The sequence below is a fragment of the Nomascus leucogenys genome, chromosome 14 (assembly GCF_006542625.1).
Source record: "Nomascus leucogenys isolate Asia chromosome 14, Asia_NLE_v1, whole genome shotgun sequence".
NCBI lineage: Eukaryota > Metazoa > Chordata > Mammalia > Primates > Hylobatidae > Nomascus > Nomascus leucogenys.
Genome location: NC_044394.1, coordinates 63,323,806 through 63,343,897, shown reverse-complemented (window position 1 = coordinate 63,343,897; position 20,092 = coordinate 63,323,806). Strand labels below are relative to the sequence as shown.

Below are 20,092 nucleotides of genomic sequence, written 5' to 3'. Positions count from 1 at the left end.
GATACAGCATTATCTGTCCAAGAGGTGTCAGCAGTAATGAAGACTCAGTAGGAGCCAAAGTTATTCTGGGTTACTGAGTCTGTATAGTTTCCAGATTCTCAAGAGAAATATATGGGAATATAGATATCTCAGAGGACCTTCCTGCTGTCAGGAATTCATAGGAGGATCTAAGGAAGGTAATAGGTGCTCTGATCTCATTCTCTCAAACCCTCTTCCCCGTGTTCTCCTATAGAGATTGCTGATTTGGTCCTTAGGCAAGAGATTCACTGCTGCTCAGCATGGCTCGGACCAACTCATGTTTCATGCTGATCTCCTGCCTGATGTGCCTGTCTCTGAGCCAAGGTGAGATTTTTCCCCCACACATCCCACAACCCCAGCCCTGAAGCCCTCACTCCATCCTCATGCATATGAGTTCATTTGAGACAAGGCAGAGTCAAGTTCAGGGGTTGTTTTGTGTTGTTCAGTGATATTTATTGCTGATCTCATCCCATTCAAAAATATTCTCACCTCACTAGGGAGTTAGAGATGGAACTTAGCATGACCCTTTATCAGTGACCACTGCAGTTGGCATTGATTTATCATATTAACGCTACTCATGATGAGGGGTTTGAGGATGTCTGTATGTAGACAGTCATTAGTGGAATGGGGAACTGAGGGGAGCTTTGTATGTAGAGAAACGGGACAGACTTGAGAAAGGCAGAAGCCTGAGTCCTTCAAGGAAGAAAAAGCCAGAAGTAAAAGGGACAATGGGGACACTTTTCATGAGCCTATTCATTGTGTGCTCTTGTCTTGAGCAAAGACATCTTGAGAGACTATAGGTAAGATGCAGCAGGGCAGAAGTGACCAATTACTTCATGACCTATAGCATCCTTCTATTCTTATAAAGAATCCTCAGAAGCTCCTACCTCATATTTTAGCCTTTGCCTTGCCCTGAGGGTCTTTCTTGTCTCTCTTTTCTCAGGACAGGAGGGCCAGGCTGAGTTGCCCAAGTCCCGTATCAGCTGCCCAGAAGACGCCAATGCCTATGGCTCCTACTGCTACTACTTTTTCCTCCTTTACTGAGTGCTCCATTTTCTCCTCCAACAGCTCTACTGACAGAACATGAATTCGGGTTACCTGGTGTCTGTGCTCACCCAGGCTGAGGGTGCCTTCCTGGCTTCGCTGATTATAGAAAGTGGCACCAAGGATGGCAATGTCTGGATTAGCCTCCATGACCCCCACCGGCTCAGTCTGCTGCATCTTCTACCCCCTGATTATCAGGTTCCAGAGAGAAGACAGAGGTTCGATGTCTGGCACCTCAAGCACCAGTTTTTACCATATTATGAAAAAAGCAACCTCTCTATAAATCCTATAATGTAAAGGATATTAAGGTTCTCCATAGGTTCTTGAGATGAGCTTAAGGCTGAATTTCCTCTGTGTTTCAGGCATTCACGGATAAACTCATTCTGTCTACTTCTAAGGTAGCATCTTTATGTATCTATTATGTACCTCTTATCTATTGTGTTATCATCTCTGTTATAGAAGAGCCTTTTGTAGACCATATAGAAAAAGAGAATAGAGGAGGAGAACCTACTGCTGTCAATTGGGAACCGCAAGGTATACTAAATAATATATTAACAACTAATGACCATCTAATGCTATGCTGGATATGAACTTTTGGGGCCTCAGGAAAGAAAAACCAGGAACCAGTTTCAATAATGAGGTTTCATGGTTCCCTGTGGCAAATTTAGAACACTTATTGTTTGGCAGGACATAGAGAGGTAGGTGAACATTCCAAGAAAGAAGAAGCTTAGAGAAAATGTGGAGGAAATAATATGACACTTAGAGAAAAAGGAAGGTTTATTCTTGTCTTATGTCTTGACCTGTTTCTGAGTGCAAACACAAACCAGGTGTTTCTATCTCTTTCTAAGTCACATCTGCCCCTGTTCTGGCCCTTCCCCATCTAGAACTGTCATTGGCACTGGAGCAGTGGGTCCCTGGTCTCCTACAAATCCTGGGACATTGGAGCCCCAAGCTGTGCCAATACTGCTAATGTGCTAGCCTGACTTCAAGCTCAGGTGAGAAGCACAGAATCCACACACTTATTGCCATCCTCTCCTATTTATCTCTAAGGATCGACCAGGGACTGGGATAGAGGAAGGGTGAGCTCCTCATTTAGGAAATGGAGGAGTGTTTCCTCTTTATTTTTGCTGAGTCCTGCAGCCAGGAGGGTAATACATTCTGATCCCCTCGGTCTGAATCTTCTCATTGGCTTATAGGATTCAAGAAATGGAAGGATGATTCTTGTTAGGAGAAGTTCTCCTTTGTTTGCAAGTTCAAATACTGGAGTCAATTGTAAAATGGACATCTAGAATTAGTCTACCAGTTACTATGGAGTAAAAGAATTAAACTGGACCATCTCTCTCCATATCAATCTGGACCATCTCTTCTCTGCTGAATTTGCATCAATGACCTTTAGTATTTTTACCTACCTCAATCTCTGGAGCCCTAAACACTAAAAATAAACATGTTTCCCCATGGTGCTGTCTTCTGTGTCTGCTATTTCCCCACCTAATGCCTGGGTACTTGGGATGGGAGTGATTGTAGCACTCTAGAGTTTGCTTTGGCCCATTCACTTTTAAAAACTTTGTCCACGTATCGTGCATGTTGGACTCAAGGGTTTATGAACATATGGTGGCCTTGCTTATGACAAGGTTAAGAAGTTAAGGATTTCACTCACCACCCACATATTTTCATGGACCTAGTGTCAGAGAAATTATTACTGTTGATTTACAAGTGACAGGAGTGTTTGGTACTCTAAAGGGGTTCACATACTTGTGGTCTGAGGAGGGAACATCTGTGCTTGGTTATATAAGTTGAAGCTATGACTGAAGTGATAATTTGAGAATTATCAGGTCTACGGTGTTGAATGCATTGGTGTTGGAATGACTAGAGGCTTGGTGGCCAGCAATATTGGTTAAATGGCACTCTTGGAATGAACGGCTAAATGAATAATAAATTAGATTAATAAAATACTCAGGCATACTTATTTAATAATCCTATCTTCATATACAGTCAAATTCAGAAGTACTGATATTAGGACTTTAATGAATTAATTTTGTGGGAACACCATTCAGCCCATAACACCAACAGCATCAATGATACTATTACCCAGGATTTAATAAAACAATGCAATCGAAAGGCACATATTGTCAGTCTGAATTAAAACAACAACAACAAAATCTATTTATAAGCTATGAATAAATTGACTTAGATTCAAAGACACTGTGGAGATGAAAGTGACTCCATCTTGGGTGCTAATCTGCCATGTTGACTTTTGATTAGCCCCAGTCCTGGGAATGCTTCCTGATTCCTACATTATTTACTGTCCTTAGGGTAAGAACATATACTTACTAGAAATCTTGCCTTTAGATAAAAACAATCTTGAGGTCTTTGCACAAATTATAGGCTATTGTGAACGTAGCATTCTTGTCTGTTTGGAAGGGTTGCCTCTAATAGTCTCTACAGAGCACGTGCACTCTTTCCCTGTGGTACATAAGCTCTGGGGCCAGGGAGTAACTGTGTGGAGATCTCCCTGTCTGTGGCCACCAAGACCACGCTTCTGTCTATACGTTCCCCAGCAAATCACCCTTTACTGACAAACTGGACTGTTCTGCCTCATTCTTTAGTTTCTTTGCTCCTTTTGTGTTTGGTGGTTGCTTTGCATATATGGTCATTTATGAAACAACTGGGGAGTCAGTCAATAGGGGTCCAGGAACCAAAGTATGAGCAAAAGGCAGGAAACATATGTGGAGGAAATCCTGGCGGGCCCCCCTCATCTATGTGGGGTGGTGTTGGCTACTTGCTAGATGCCTGTGGACCATCACGTGAGTACAGGGATGCCCTGAAAATGCTGGAGGGTCTAGAATGCTTGTTAGTAGAAAGTCTTACAGCTCACTGTAAGGAAGTTCACCAGGTGGCTGAGACAGAGGGTTGGCCACTGTTACGGATTGTGGGAATGGCCATAGAAGTGTAGTTAGCAGCTGAGATGAAGGTACCAAGACTAGAGGAAGAATTACCGTTAGAAAAGGATATGAGGACCTCCGCGTCCATGTTTGCATCTAGTCTGGCAGATAAGCTCAAAACTCAGGATACTCACCTGGAACTCCTAGCCTGCTGCTTTGTATGATTAGGTGGGAGAAAGCTGTGTTGGCCAAAAGTGCAAGCTGTTCTTCCTAAATTGGACTGGACTGATAAGACTTGTTGTCCTTAGGAAACAATTAGTGAGTGAGATGAAGACATACCTCAGGAGGAGGAGGAGAATTATCCTTCCCTTTTGAGAGCAAGACCTCTCATGCAATGGAAAACAAAAGCCCAACACCTGCAGCCAAGTAGTAATGAACAGCCTTTTCAGGAAACTTCAATGTCCAAAATTACACCTTGGCAGAATTATTGAACATAGCAAAAACTTTCAAAGAGCAGCCAATAGAAAGCTGAGCCACATGGATGATGCAGCTAAGAAACCCTAGTATGAATGGCATTTCCTTAGCAGAAAGTGAAGCTGATAAAATGAGTACTGTAACCACCCAATCCACTTTGAGACAGCGTTGCATAGTGCTGGAACTGTTGAGAGCAAGCACAGTCTTATAGACCACATTATCCTGGCTGTGACAGAGGCTTGGCCAAATGAAGGGGACTTTCCGGGTCAAACTCTGGTAAGGTGAACTCTGGAGGTAACAAGGACCAATTTAAAGGAGTTGGTCATGCTCAGGCCATCTATGCCCAGCAATTTGCAGGACCAGATAAGGCCATGTTTACCATGGGCAAAAAATATATATATATAATAATAATAAGTTGTTGCAAGCTGCCCTGTCCCCACCACCCCTGGAATTGGTATGGTTATTTCCTATGCCTCTTAAGCCCTCTTGTGGGACAAGATATATATTACATGAGGAAGCTGTAGCTAATCTTGGAAAAAATGAAAAGGAAAGAGATAAGGTCTGTCTGATTACTAAAAAAAAGGTGGGTGGTGGGGAGGCGGGGTGGAGAAGGAGAAGCCAAGTCTGCCGGACTCAAAAAGGGAGGAATGAACAGCCTAGTTAGGATTACCAGGAAGCAGATATGGTATGATCTGATCTCAGCTGGAGAAGACAAAAAGTAGATCAGAAACACAATGCCATATTAGTGGGCCTTTGGAAAAACCCGGCACCTGATCAACATGTTAGACTAGTTCCTAGTGCCCCACCATAATAGGGAGTAGAAGAGGAAACTTCACATAAAAGAACCCCAATCTCTGCATTCCAGGGGCGACTCCTCCCCAGCCTAGAGACTGTTGCCTCCACCTGCCAGCAATAGGGGGCAAACAGGCCCCACGTGGATCTCACAATCTACTGAAGTCCAAAAAACAAGCAGAAAGGCTTAGCCTTAGTGGACATAGGTGAAAAATGCACCATAATTCATGGAAACCCAAAGAGACATCCTGGTAAGTAAGCAGCTGTGGATGGTTAAGGGGGGGGTGAATAATCTGAGTGAAACAAACTCCTTTCCTCGTTTGTACTGGGCAGAGTACCCCCACTTATTATGTTTTTATCTCATTTATTCCATAAAACACCTTCAGTAAGGACGTCCATTTAGAATGCACTTTACAAATGTCTATGAGGGAATTAGCCCAGGAGTTTGGGTGGTAAAAGCTATTTTAAGAGGGGAAGCAAAATGGGAACGGGTACACCTTCCTCCTCCATTGTGTTTATTAATGTGAAACAATACCCTCTTTCTGGTGAGATAAAAGAAATGACAAGCACCATGCAGGAGCTGGCCAAAGTTAATGTTATATGGCCGTTCCAGAGTCCTTTCTAGAGTCCTGTACGGCCAGTAAAAAAAAAACTGATGGCACCTGGAACATGAGAGTAGACTACCAGGAACCAAATAAGATGGTTCCAGAGACACACATCACTAAGCCTAACATAATCTAAGTGATACAGCAAATAATACCAAAATAGCGCTTTGCACCCTGACTCACGGAACCAATTTGCTTTTACTTGGAACAGCAAACAATGGACATTCCAAGTGCTGCCCCAGAGTTATTTCCACGGCCCCACTATTTCTCATGGAATGATTGCCAGAGATTTAACTTTGTGTTCACTGCCACCTGCTGTTAAACAGTTTCATTATAACAATGACATTATGCCAACTTCTGAAGACTCACTATTGCTACAGCAGCACCTCCATGCATTGTGCACTCTTCTCCAATCCAGAGGATGGGCCATCAATTCACAAATGACACAAGGACCAGGATTGGCTGAGCAGTTCCTAGGGGTCACTTGGTTGGGTAAGACATGCTTTATCCCAGGCACAATCATTGATAAAATACAGTTTGCCATGCCTAAAGCAGTTAAACAGTTGCAAAGTTCCCTAGGTCTTTTGGAATATTGTCAGGCTTTCATTCCACTTTTAGCGCAATGTTTTCATGCTCTATACTGACTAGTGAAGAAGGGATCTAGTTGTTGCTGGGATAAAGAACAAGAAGACGCATTTGAGAAGGCTAAAATATTAGTGGCTCAGGCACAAGCCTTAGGTCATCCCTTCCCAAGGTGCCAAAGTCTTTGCATGCAAACATAAGGCCTGAGGGGATCAGTTGGGTAGAAGAGTTGTGTCCCAGACCTGTATCAGCTATTCTCCAAGCCTCCACTTTACAAAAGTGGCATGTGTCCCGGCAACAACATAGTGCCTTCTCCATGAGTCCCTTGGGAATGAACTGCATGCTATCTTAGAGCCAGTGACATATATGGGGCCAATGCTATCGATGGGACCAGTGCTGCCCTTATTGAGGAACTCTCACAGGAGATGCCTCCAATAGTGCACAAAGGCACAGCCCCCATTCCTGAAAATGCTTGGTGCTCCAATGGACAAGAGCTAATCCTTGTATATGGATGGCAGTAGCTGTACAACCATGGACAGATACTATCTGGTTTGAGATAGGAATGTAGCAAAGCAGTGGGAAGAACTCTGAGGTGCATGGTTCGTTTGTACCCATGAGCCACTGCCTATAGTTCTCTGTACATATAATTGGGCAGTATTTAGAGGTCTGACAATTGGCTTGCCCAATGGGCCCAAGATGACTGACACGTGCTTTGAAAGTCTTATGGGGAGCTGCTATGTGGAAAGACGTTTGGGAAAGGCTGCAAGAACTCACTGCAAGCTTAATTGTGTATCATGTATCAACAACAGTCAGATTCACCTCCTGGAAACATGGAAGCTGATACTCTAGCAAAAATTAGAACATTAGCTCCCTTGCAATTATCTGAACTAGCTGATTGGTCCATAAACACAGTGGGCATCACATTGCAGAATTGTGCTGACAAATAGCAAAGGGAACAAGATTGCCCCTCTATTATGCAGATTTAGTGGTGAGAGTAATGAACTGACCCTGCCATGTCCCACAAACACCTGGACAGAAACAAGGTGAATATACACACATACACACATAGGACAGCTGCTCTTGTAAGAACCTGGCAGATAGACTACATCAGACCCCTGTCAGGCATCTTGGAACAAAAGCATGCACTAACGTGTGTAGATACTGCCAAGAGATTGTTGCAGCCTCCCCTAGAAAAATGACAAACCAAACAACCATTATTAAGGGCTTGGAAAAATTCAGTGTCATGTATGGATACCCTCCATGCATTGATAACAATGGAGACATGCGTTTTACTGGATATGATGTCCAAGACTGGGTACATGAAAAAGATATAGACTGGAGATTTCACATGCCGTATAATCCCCAAGTAGCAGGGTTGATTGAAATGGAAAATGGCATTTTGAAGGCACAACAGCAAGCACTCTCACATTCCAATACCTTGCATTTCCAGGGAGTTGATTCACTGGATGCATAAGAAAATGAAAACTAATAAGCAAAAAGTAAAATATTCAATCTCTTGGTTATTGCAATATATAATAGTTAAAATGAAAGTAAAAGAGAGTGCTGGGTTGGAACTTAAGGCTGGAGCAAATTTTGATGTGGGCCTGTCTGAGCTCATGCCACTAACCTCAAAGCTACCCGCAAAAGGGAAGATTATTCCAGGACAAAAGAAAGTACCTCAGACCAGTGGTTACCAAAGATAGTCAATATGAGAGAAAGAACAACCAGTAACTATTGAAACAAGAGGATATAGTGTGAAAGAATTTTTTCATGTTGCAGATCAGCATCATTAGCTTTTTGAGAAAACTGAAATAAATGGATTCTGAGAGTAACTAATTTAGGAGCAGTATCTTTGGTTTCAAATGCTGCAGAGTGAAATAGCATGTTTGGGTTAATGCAGGACCCACAACTCACTATTGAACAATTGCAAATGGGTATAAATTATCCAGACACACGAGGTAAATCCCGAGGGAACCACCAGCCTGATGGACTGGATGAAAGCCATTGTGAGATCTGTTTATCCTGAGGAAAGGAGCTGTTCAGCTCTCCCTATAAATGCCAAGTAAAGCACTTTAGATGAAGCAGTTGATATGCTTTCTATGAAAGCCGCATGGGCCTGGCTTTATGATGACAGGGATATTCGCCACTGAGTATGCCCATTACTTAGGTTAGGGTAAATGCTGTGTTTAAGATGACCCCTTCTACATGGGAACCTCATGTGACTTTACTCCTGCAGAGTTAAGTAACACTTCAAGAAGCCTTATCAAATTTGCTGTCTGAGCTTCCTCTCATGGGTCTCACAGATGTTAATAAAAACACTAAGTTTATTAACAAGAGAATGGGGGAAGGCAGGAGGGAGAGTGAATGGACTCATCTCGGAAAGGTAGACATTTGTAAACAAATCTTAAGAAACAAAGTGAATGAAGAAAACATTGATAGGGATGAAACTGAGAGGAGAAAGAAACCGGAGAGACATGGGACTCAGGCAGCAGGGTGAAAATCTTTAGATGATTATTTAAAAATGGAAAGAATAAAATGGAAATTAGTAGAATTAAAACAAAGGTCTTCATACAACACGGTTGAAGGTTGAGTGGACCAAAAGGAGCCCCTCCTCTCCCCCCAACATTAAACAGCCTAAGTCTCTGAACCCAAATCCTTTTCCACAGAAAAAAAGTAAAATGGTCTGGGGATGGAGAAAAGAAGTTCCTGGATCCTAGAATATAAAAATATAAAGGTTAATAGGATTATGAAAGTTAAAATCTATAAACAGGTTTTATGTAAAGTAGTTGTGTCTCCTTTACCTAAATGTTTTATGGAATGTCTGACTGACGAATGTTTCCTCTGCCTTGTAGTATAAAACGGAAGGCGGCCGGACGCGGTGGCTCACGCTTGTAATCCCAGCACTTTGGAAGGCCGAGGCGGGCGGATCACGAGGTCAGGAGATCAAGACAACGGTGAAACCCCGTCTCTACTAAAAATACAAAAAAATTAGCCGGGCGTGATGGCGGGCGCCTGTAGTCCCAGCTACTCGGAGAGGCTGAGGCAGGAGAATGGCGTGAACCCGGGAGGCGGAGCTTGCAGTGAGCCGAGATCGCGCCACTGCACTCCAGCCTGGGCGACAGAGCGAGACTCCGTCTCAAAAAACAACAACAAAAAAAAAAACGGAAGGCATGTGAATCTGCTTTTTCAGCAATAGATGTTTTAATGGTGCACAAGGGGGGACTTGTGCCATTATGAAGGCTGAATGCTGTGTATATATTCTTAATAATTTAATATTATTATAATATTATTATTTACTATTATAATATTAATATTTAATATTATTAATATAATAATAATAAAATTCTTAATAATTCCAGCAATATAACTTCAGTCCTACAGGACACTCATGAACAAATAACTGCCTTTTCTTTCTGACTCTACCCTTTCTCCCAAAGGCTCTCCTCTTTTTTTTTTTTTTTTTTTGGCTCCAGGAGAACATGGTGGCAAAAGGCATGATTAATTCTGTTTCTTATACGTAGCAGAGGTATCATCACCTGTTGTTCATATTACTGCTGTAGCCTCTGCTTACATGTAAAAACAAATTGATGTAACGTGTTACACACACTATCAAAATGACTGCAGCGCCCCCCACCCTACCCTATCCCCAGCTCAGGGACCATTGTGGAGCAAGTGGGTGTGTGAGATTATAAGAGCCTGATTAGAGCTGTGGAGTATGGAGACAAAAGTGACTCTATCTTGGATGCTAATCTGCTGTATTGACTTCTGCTTAACCCCAGTCCCAGGAATACCTCCTGATTCTTTATTTACTGTCTTTCCCTTTTTTTTTTTTTTTGAGACAGGGTCTCGCTCCTGTCACTCAGGCTGGAGTGCAGTGGCATGGTCACAGCTCACTGCAGCTTCTGTACCCCTGGGTTCAAGTAATCTTCCTGCCTCAGCCTCCTCAGTAGCTGGGATGACAGGCGCACCTCATGTCACCAAATCCGGCTAGTTTTTGTATTTTTAGTAGAGACAGGGTTTCACCATATTGCCCAGGCTGGTCTCAAACTCCTGTCTAAAGCAATCCATTTCCCTTGGCCTCCCAAAAAGCTGGGGTTACAGGTGTGAGCCACCGTGACTGGCTTATTTACTGTCTTTGGTGCAAGAATATGCACTCACTCTAAATCTCTCCTTTAGAGCAAAGCAACCTTAATATTATCACGCAAATTACAAATTATGACACATACAGCATTTTTCCTTGTTCTGGAAGGTTGCCTTTAATTGTCCCTAGAAAGCATGCACCCCCTTTCCCTATGGTGTATGTGCACTGGGCCTGGGAAGTTATGGTTCAGAGACCTACCTGTCTTGCTGCCACCAAGACCACACTTCTGTCTGTAAGTTCTCTAATAAATCACCCCTTACTGACCAACTGGATTTGTTTGCTTTGTTATTTCTCTTCTCATCTCCTCCTTCATTTGCCATTTGCTTCACATATATGGCCCTTTCATGAAACAGATACAGTAGTTTGAAAGTAAAAAATCAGGAAAAGATATGTCATACAAACAGCAACCATAAGAACACTGAAGTGTCTGTTCTAACGACAGGCATGTTAGACACTAAAGCAAAAAATGTTACTAGACATGTTAGACATTAAAGCAGAAAGTGTTACTAGAGGAAAGGAGGAGCATTTTATAATGACGAAGTGGTTAGTCTTTCAGAAAGGTGTAATAATTGTAGACACCTGTACAAATAACAACAGAGTCCCAAAATGCATAAAGCAAAATCTGGGAGAAGTGAAGGGAGAAATAGGTGATTGAACAGTAGTAGCTGGAGTCTTCAATGCACACTTTTGTTAATGGGTAGAACACTTAGAAGATCAACAAGAAAGTAGAACACTTTAAATATATTCTAAATTCACTAAACCATACAAACATATATAGAATGAATGCTTCACCTAATGTCAGCAAAATACACATCCTTCTCGAGCACACAAGATATATTCTCTAGGAAAAACCATATGGTAGGAATAAACAATTTAAAATAATATCAAGAAAACATTTTCATTACAATAATATCAAAACAAATAACATTTTAAGAAAAATTTTTAAAAGAAGTGCAAATCTTGTACACTAGAAACTATAAAACATTGTTAAATGAAAGTAGAGAAGACCTAAATAAGTGAGAAGAGAGTTTGTGTTCATGGATCAGGGGCGAAATATTAAGGTGAAAGTACTCTCTAAATTGACCTATAGATTTGTCTTAATCCCCATCAAAGTCCCAGCTGCGTCTTGCAGAAATTGTCAAGTTGATCCTAATATTCATCTGGAAATTCAGAACAGCCAAAACAATATTAGTCAAGAATAGACAAAACAATTTTGGTAAAGAACACAAGTTATTACAGTTACAGTTTCAGATTTTTAGAACTTATTTTATTATTATTATTATTATTATACTTTAAGTTTTAGGGTACATGTGCACAATGTGCAGGTTTGTTACATATGTATCCATGTGCCATGTTGGTGTGCTGCACCCATTAACTCGTCATTTAGCGTTAGGTATATCTCCTAATGCTCTCCCTCCCCCCTCCCTCCACCCCACAACAGTCCCTGGAGTGTGATGTTCCCCTTCCTGTGTCCAAGTGTTCTCATTGTTCAATTCCCACCTATGAGTGAGAACATGCGGTGTTTGGTGTTTTGTCCTTGCGATAGTTTACTGAGAATGATGGTTTCCAGTTTCATCCATGTCCCTGCAAAGGACATGAACTCATCATTTTTCATGGCTGCATAGTATTCCATGGTGTATATGTGCCACATTTTCTTAATCCAGTCTATCGTTGTTGGACATTTGGGTTGGTTCCAAGTCTTTGCTATTGTGAATAGTGCCACAATAAACATACGTGTGCATGTGTCTTTATAGCAGCATGATTTATAGTCCTTTGGGTATATACCCAGTAAGATTTTTAGAACTTATTACAAAGCTAAAGTAATAAAGATTGTGTAGAATTGTCATAATGACAAACATGAATTATCAGTGGTATAGAATGCAGATTTCAGAAATAAACTTTTAGCCTTATAGTTAGTTGTTTGTTGCCAACTGTATCATGGAAATCCAAGAGGGAAGAATATCCTTTAGCAAATGGTGCTGGAGCAACAAAATAGCTATATGCTAAGGAATGCGTTTGGTTCTATTTCTTACACTGTATATAGAGATTGATTCAAAATGAAATATAGATTTATATTTAAGAGATAAAACTATCAAAGACTTGAAAGAAAACATTTAGTAATTCTGTAAATTTAAGCCAGATCTCCTATAGATAACACATAACTGGATCTTGATTTTGTTATTGTGGTGGTTGTTTTAATGGAACAACCTGTGTTTTTTAATTGGATTGTTTTATCAAATCACATGTAATGGTACTATTGATATGGATGGTGTCATTGTCTGAATTGGGTCTTCACAAAATTAATTTGTTAAACACCTTAGACTCAGAACTTCAGAATTTGACTGTATCTGGAGATATAATCTTCAAGGAGGTAACTAAGTATGCCTGGGTATTTTAACTATTTATTGATTTATTATGTATTCAAGGAGAGCCATGTAACAACTGTTGCTGGATTCCAGGTCTCTAGGTTATGCCACTATGCATTCAGCACTCTAGATCTGAACATTTTCTTTAAATTACCCATTTCCGTCGTGGCTTCAATTTGCATATGGAGCAAAGATGCGACATCCTCAGACCGTAACTACACAAATATCTCATGAATATCAAATACTCCAGCCATCTGTAGACCATCAACAATCACTTCTGTAACTTGAACTGGGTTTATGTGAATACAAGCATACCTCGTTTTGTTGTGCTTGATAGATACTGCGTTTTTGGTTTTTGTTTTAACGGAAGGTTTGTGACAACTCTACACTGAACAAGTCTGTCAGTGCTGTTTTCCAATATCGTGTACTCACTTCAAGTCTTTGGGTCACACTTTGGTAATTTTGCAATATTTAAAACTTTACTATTATTATTATATCTGTTGTGGTGATTTGTGATCAGTGATCTTTGATGTTACTATTATCATTATTTTGGGCTTCAATGAAACATATAAAATTATTAACTTAATCAATAAATGCATGTGTTCTGACTACTCACTGGCCACTTCCCCAGCTCTCTCCCTTTTCTCTGGCCTCCCTATTCCCAGAGACACAATAATATTGAAATTAGGCCAATTAATAACTTTCCCATGGCCTCTAATTCTTCAAGTGAAAGGAAGAATTGCACATCATTTGAGTTAAATTAAGAGCTAGAAATGATTGAGCTTAGCGAGGAAGGCATGTCCAAACTGAGATAGGCTAAAAATGAGGCCACTTGTCCCAAACAGCCAAGTTGTGAATAAAAAGGAGAAGTTCTTGAAGAAAGTTAAAAGTGTTACTCGAGTGAACACACAAATAATTTAAAAAGCACGTCCTTATTGCTGACTTGGAGAAAGTCAGCAACATTCCATGAAGGCTGAGAGAGTTGAGGAAACTGCCTAAGAAAAGTCTGCAGCTAGCAGTAGCTGGTTCATGAGGTTTCAGGAAAGAAGCTGCCTCCATAACATAAAAGTTCAAGGCAAAGCAGCAAGTGTTGATGGAGAAGCTTTAGCAAGTTATCCAGAAAATCTAGCTAAGATAATAAAGGTGGCGACACTAAGGCCTGGATGAGAGCATCTGTTTATAGTGTAGTTTACTGAATATTTTAATCCTACTTGTTGAGACCTATGTATCAGAAAAAAGATTTTTCAAAAATATTATTGCTCATTGATGGTGCACCTTGTCACCTAGGAACACAGATATATGCAAGAAGATTTATGACTTTTTCATGCCTGCTTCTAACACAAAATCTGTTTTGCAGCCTAGGGATCAAAAAGTTATTTCACCTTTCAATTCTTATTATTTAACAAATACATGTCACAAAGCTATAGCTGCCATACATAGTGATTCCTCTGATGGATCCGGGCAAAGTAAATTGAAAACCATCTGGAAAGAATACACCATTCTAGATACCATTAAGAACATTTTTGATTTAAGGGGGGAGGTCAATATATCATTATTTACAGGAGATTGGAAGAAGCTGATTCCAACCTTCATGGATAACTTTGAAAGGATCAAGATTTCCGTGAAGGAAGTAACTGTGAATGTAGTGGAAATATCAAGAGAACTAAAATTAGAAATGCAGCATGAAGAGGTGACTGAACCGCTGCAATCTTATGATAAAACTTGAAAGGATAAGGAGCAGCTTCTTATGGATGAGCAGAGAAATTGGTTTCCTGAAATGGAATCCACTCTTGACAAAGGTGCTGTGAACATTGTTAAAATGACAACATAGGGTTTAGAACAACATATAAACTTAGTTGATAAAGAAGCAGCGGGGTTTGGAGAGGCCGACTCCAATTTAAAAGAAGTTGTACTGTGGGAAAAATGCTATCAAACAATATTACATGCTATAGAGAAATCACTCACGAAAGGAAGAATCGAATCAATGTGGCCAGCTTTATTGTAGTCTTATTTTAAGAAACTTCCACAGCCACGCTAACCTTCAGCAACCACTGCCCTGCTCAGGCAGCAGCCATCAACGTTGAGGCAAGACCATTCACCAGCAAAAGAATACTACTTGCTGAAGACTCAGATGATTGTTAGCATTTTTTAGCAATAAAATACTATTTCATTAAAGTACGTATATTTCTTTTTAGATATAATGTTATTGCTTATATAATAGACTACAGTATAGTGTAGACAAAACACTTATATGCATTGGGAAACAAACAAAAAAAACCACTGTGTAACTTGCTTTTCTGTGATATTACCCTCATTACAGTGGTCTGGAACTGAATGCAAAATATCTTTGAGATATGCCAGCATGTGAATTTTTGGTCAATCTCCATCTTGTTAATCTTGTCATAAGCAAAGCCACATATATTCATAAATACTGAATTCCAATATGCATCGTATGTGGATGGACTTTTAAAAAGTGGATCTTTTTAAAAGTCTTTAAAAGTGGATGGACTTTTAAAGGCCAGAGCAAGCTTTGTTGTAATCACTCGCATCTCAACCACCCAGGCATCAGCTGTGGAAATAGCAGACACAGTAAGACAGCACAATAGTGGAAATACGTTTATTTTTATTATTTAGGGTCCCAAAGACTGGGGTAGATAAAAATACTGAAGGTTAACAAGGCAAACTCAGCAGATAAGAGAGTGTCCAGGTTGAGTTGAGTTGGAGAGATGGTCTGGTTTAATTTTTGACTCCGTAGTAATTGCCGGATCAGTTCTAGACATCTATTTTCCAGCTGCCTCTAGTTTTTGAACTTGCAGACAAAGGAGAACTTGTCTTCACAAGGCACATCCTTCCATTTCCGGAATCCTATAAGTCAATGAGAAGAGTTAGAATTGGGAGACCAGAAAGAGTATGACCCTCCTGGCTTTAGGACTCAGGACAAAAACCAAACATCCATTTCCTTAATGAGGAGTTCACCTTTCCTCTATCCCAGTCCCAGTTCCATCCATAGAGCTAAGCAGGAGAGAACAGAAACAGGTGGAAGGATTCTCTGCCTCTCACCTGAGTTTGAGGTCAGGCTCACACAGTAGCCAGGATTAACACTGCTTGGGGCTCCAGTGCCCCAGGATTTGTAGGAGACCAGGGACCCACTGCTCCAGTGCCAGCGGCGGTTCTAGATGGGGAAGGGCCAGAACAGAGGCAGTGGTCACTCAAAACTACATGGAATCACTGGGCCTGCGTGCACACTCAGAAACATGCTAAGACACAGGGAAGAATAAACCTTGCTAAGTATTGTTTCCTTTCCTTTGCTATTGCTCTAAACTTCTTCTTTTCTGAACTTCCAACTCATTAACCGTGTTTCACCAAGAAATAAGTGTTATGAATTTGACACAGAGACCCAAAGTAGCTCACTTAAAAAGTGGTTCCTGATTTTTTGTCTTTATGGCCCAGGACCCTCATAACCAGCATAGCATTGGCTGACCATTAGTTGTTGCTATATTATATTATTTAGTATACTACCAGGTTCCCAAATGCCAGCAGTACAGCAGTAGATTCTTTACCACAAGTCTCCTTTTCTATATAGTTGGCAATCTAGTCTCTTTTATGACACTGACAGTAACAAAATAGGTAAGCAGTTGGTGCATAAAGATGCTCTGTTGACTGTAAACAGAATAAGTTTATTCATGAATGACCGGGACACCTAGGAAATTCAGCCTTCCACTTATATCTCCAATCATCTACAGTGCACCTTGCTACACAGGACATTAGGGGATCTGTAAACAGCCTGATTTCTGGAAAGTGACAAAAGCTGGTATTTAAGAGACCAGAACTTGAACCTCCTTCTTACTTCTCAAACCTGATCATTAGGAGATAAAGAAGGCTGCAGCTTACCTTTTTGGGGTCATGGAGGCCAATCCAGACATTGAAGTCATCAGTGCCACTCTCCTTAATCAGTGAGGCCACAAAGGCACCCTCGGCCTGGGTGAGCACAGACACCAGGTTGCCCGAATTCATGTTCTGGCAATAGAGCTGTTGGAGAAGAAAGTGGAGCACTCAGCAGAGGAGGAAGGTGTGAGGGATATACCGAGTCCTCCAAGAGGATGGGTGAGAAAAAGGACAGCACAGTAATGTCCCTCATGATGCTGTCACTGACCACCAGGTTCTTTGTGCTGGGAATGTGCTGAATAATGGGATAAAGTAGATTGGAAAGTTTGGGGCTTATGATAGTATAGCAAGGGGTTCAGTCTCATCTCATTGCAGCCACTGAACACACTGGAGAGTGGCAGCTTCCCCTCCCTTCATGAGCCTCCCTTCCCACACTGCTCTCCTCACTCACATCTGCATCAACCCAGGTCTCACGGTCTTCATTAAAATAGTAACAGTAGGAGCGATAGGCATTGGTGCCTTCTGGGCAGCTGATCCTGGCCTGGGGCAACTCTGTCTGGGCCTCTTGGCCTGAAAAACAAGAGACAATTAAAGGAGGCTCTCAGGGTAAGGAAAAGGCTTGAAGGGGAGGTAGGAGCATCTGAGGTTCCTTTATAAAACAGAAGAATCCAGTCTATTATGGGATGACTGCTCACTTTTGCTCCTGCATCCTACATCTTCTCTCTTTGGTTTCTTTGATCAGGGAAAAAAACAGAATGAATAGGCCAAAGAAACATGTCTCCAGTTTCCCTTTTATGTCTGGAGCTCAGGCTCTTCTGCCTTGAAGGACTCAGTCTTCTACTTTCTCAAGCCCGTCTTGGTTTCCCTGAACACACGCTATCTTCAGTTCTCCACCCCATTAGTGACTCTTTACACACAGACATCCCCAAATCCACCATCATGTATAAATTTAATCAGATAAACTCATGCCAACTGCAGCAGTCGCTTATAAGGGGTCATTTTAAATTCTAGCTCAAACTCCTTAATGAGGTGTGGATGTATATAAATGTGAAGGGATCAGCAATAAAGGTCACTAAACACCACAAAACAACCCTTAATGGTGACTCTGCTTTTTGGTTTTTTTTTTTTTTTTCAAGTAGACCTGCATGCTTGGGGATAGAGTGAAGGCTTCAGGGCTAGAAAGAGTTGGTTGGTGGAAAAGAGATCTTACCTTGGCTCTGAGACAGGAACATCAGGCAGGAGATCAGCATGAAGTATAAGCTGGTCTGAGCCATGCTGAGTTGCAATCAATCTCTTGCTTAAGAGGCAAATCAACAATCTCTATAGGAGAACACAGGAAAGGGGCTTCTGAGAGATGGAGAGCAAAGCACCTATTACCTTCCTTAAAACCTCCGCTCAGAATTTCTGAGACCAGGAAGGTCCTCTGAGACACCCATACCTTCAAATGTTTCTCTTGAGAGTGGGGATTATACAGACTCAGTAACTGAAAAACAACTTTGGATCCCTCTGAGGCTTCATTACAGCTAAAACCTCTTGGACAGAAACTCATGCTGTATCTTCCCCAAGAGTTTAGATCTGCAGTGCTTGTTAGAGGTGCCCTCCTCCTGTAATGCCCACTTACCTGTTGGCTGAGTCTGAGTTGGCTTCTCAGGCCAGGTAGCTGTAGGAGCTTTATATCAGGATCTGAGATAAGAACCACGTCATTTAAGCAAAAGGGGTGGGGGCAAGGGGTGAGTTTTGGGGGCCTGGAGAGGGCATTGACAGTAAGAGATTCTGGCACCAGTAGGAGCCTTTTCCTGGCACACACTGGGAGTGGTCACAACTCAGGTCCCCTTCCAGCAAACAATTTGGCAAGCTGTGTAAGTCCAAGGTGGACTTTGCTCTTGCTCAGCAGAAAACAGCTGAGGATTCCCATGTGCCCTAATAACCCAGAGAGGAGCAGAGAACAGTAGATTTCCTTCTACTCCCTGTAAATTTAGAGTTTCCTCTTTGGTGTCAGGCATGCCTAGGAGATGGGGAGGAATTAACTGATTCCAAATAATTTAGAACAATGTGCTTTTGGCATTAAGTGGTTCCTCCATGTCTTTTTAGGCTCACAAACCTCTCAAGACCTACCTCAAGAGGTAGGTTAAATTTATATTTCTAAACATTTAACATGTCCAGTAAGGTTTGAGCTTACAAAATACAGATATTCTCAATGTGAGAATTGTAGAGAGCTGACGCCTAAGGAAGCTTAAAGGCGCTAAATATGAAGTCAGTCTTCATTGAAATTGTCCATGTGAAGTCAACTGCTTGTTAGTATGAAGTCAAAGATTGTGTGGTGAAATTGAATATTTACCAGAATCATCATAGAATGGTCATTTATAATTCAGGGAATAAAAGCCAATCAGAATGCAAAATTAGGAAGAAAAAACTAACCTGAATGTTCACAGAAAGAGAGAGCAGTATATGAATTGGGACAAATGGATTAACAAAATATAATAAAATGCTAAACAGAATTTAAATCGAATAAAGTAGATATCTATATTTCAACTTGTACTAGTATCAAAGCCATAACACTGAATACAAAAATTCAGTTGCAAGAAGTTATAAGCTATTTGATAAACTTTATATATGGTTTTACAAGACAGATGAATACGAAATTTTATTTATTAATCAATTCTCATACAGTTTAAAAAATAAAAATCTGAAAGGTAAGAATATGTATTGCAATTTGTCATAGTATTTGCCTAACAATTTTAAGGTTTTTTTTTTTAATATATAAAAACTAATGATGGGCCTTGTGTGGTGGCTCAAGCCTGCAATCCCAGCACTTTGGGAGGCTGAGATGAGAGGATCACTTGAGCCAGGAATTGGAGACCAGCCTGGACAACATAGCAAGACCCCATCTCTACAAAAAAAGTATATATATATATATATATATCCAGATATGGTGGCAAGTGCCTGTAGTCTCAGCTACTTAGGAGGCTGAGGTGGGGGATTGTTTGAACTTGGGAAGCTGAGATTGCAGTGAGTTGTGGTTGTGCCACTGCACTCCAGCCTGGGTGATAGAATGGGAAACTGTCTCAAAAAATAAAAACAAAAACAAAATCTAATGATATTAAACAAAGATGACAAATGTTAACATTGTTTATTCTCACTGTCTGGTTCATATGTGTTTGTTAAATTAATCCAATTTTTTTCTGCTTTTACAAAAAGTAGTTATGCCTTTTAAAATGATTACAACCAGAGAATGATTCCTATTTTTTTCTGTAAATAGGAGATTCGACATATTCTTCCATTAACAAAAGATATAGTAGGGAA

At 40.9% G+C, this 20,092-nt stretch overlaps 1 protein-coding gene and 1 pseudogene across 1 annotated transcript; one reads left to right on the top strand and one right to left on the bottom strand.

Moving 5' to 3' along the window:
* The first annotated feature begins 278 nt into the window (after positions 1-278).
* LOC100597450 lies at positions 279-2,338 on the top strand (annotated as a pseudogene).
* Positions 2,339-15,505: 13,167 nt separating this feature from the next.
* Positions 15,506-18,574, bottom strand: LOC100584376 (lithostathine-1-alpha). Its single transcript, XM_003282138.3, has 6 exons — positions 18,411-18,574; positions 18,000-18,109; positions 17,241-17,359; positions 16,796-16,933; positions 15,965-16,076; positions 15,506-15,769 (listed from the first exon to the last, which is right to left on the bottom strand). Exons 2-6 carry the CDS (start codon positions 18,061-18,063, stop codon positions 15,702-15,704), a joined length of 501 nt encoding a protein of 166 aa, XP_003282186.1. The 5' UTR covers positions 18,064-18,109; positions 18,411-18,574; the 3' UTR covers positions 15,506-15,701.
* Positions 18,575-20,092: the final 1,518 nt, after the last annotated feature.

Coding starts and splice junctions, on each gene's coding strand:
- LOC100584376 (XM_003282138.3), bottom strand. CDS start 18,063: ATGGCTCAGACCAGCTTATACTTCATGCTGATCTCCTGCCTGATGTTC. Junction 16,934..17,240: donor AGACCTGGGTTGATGCAGAT/GTGAGTGAGGAG, acceptor CTTCTCCAACAG/CTCTATTGCCAGAACATGAA. Junction 15,770..15,964: donor GAGCCTGACCTCAAACTCAG/GTGAGAGGCAGA, acceptor ATTGACTTATAG/GATTCCGGAAATGGAAGGAT.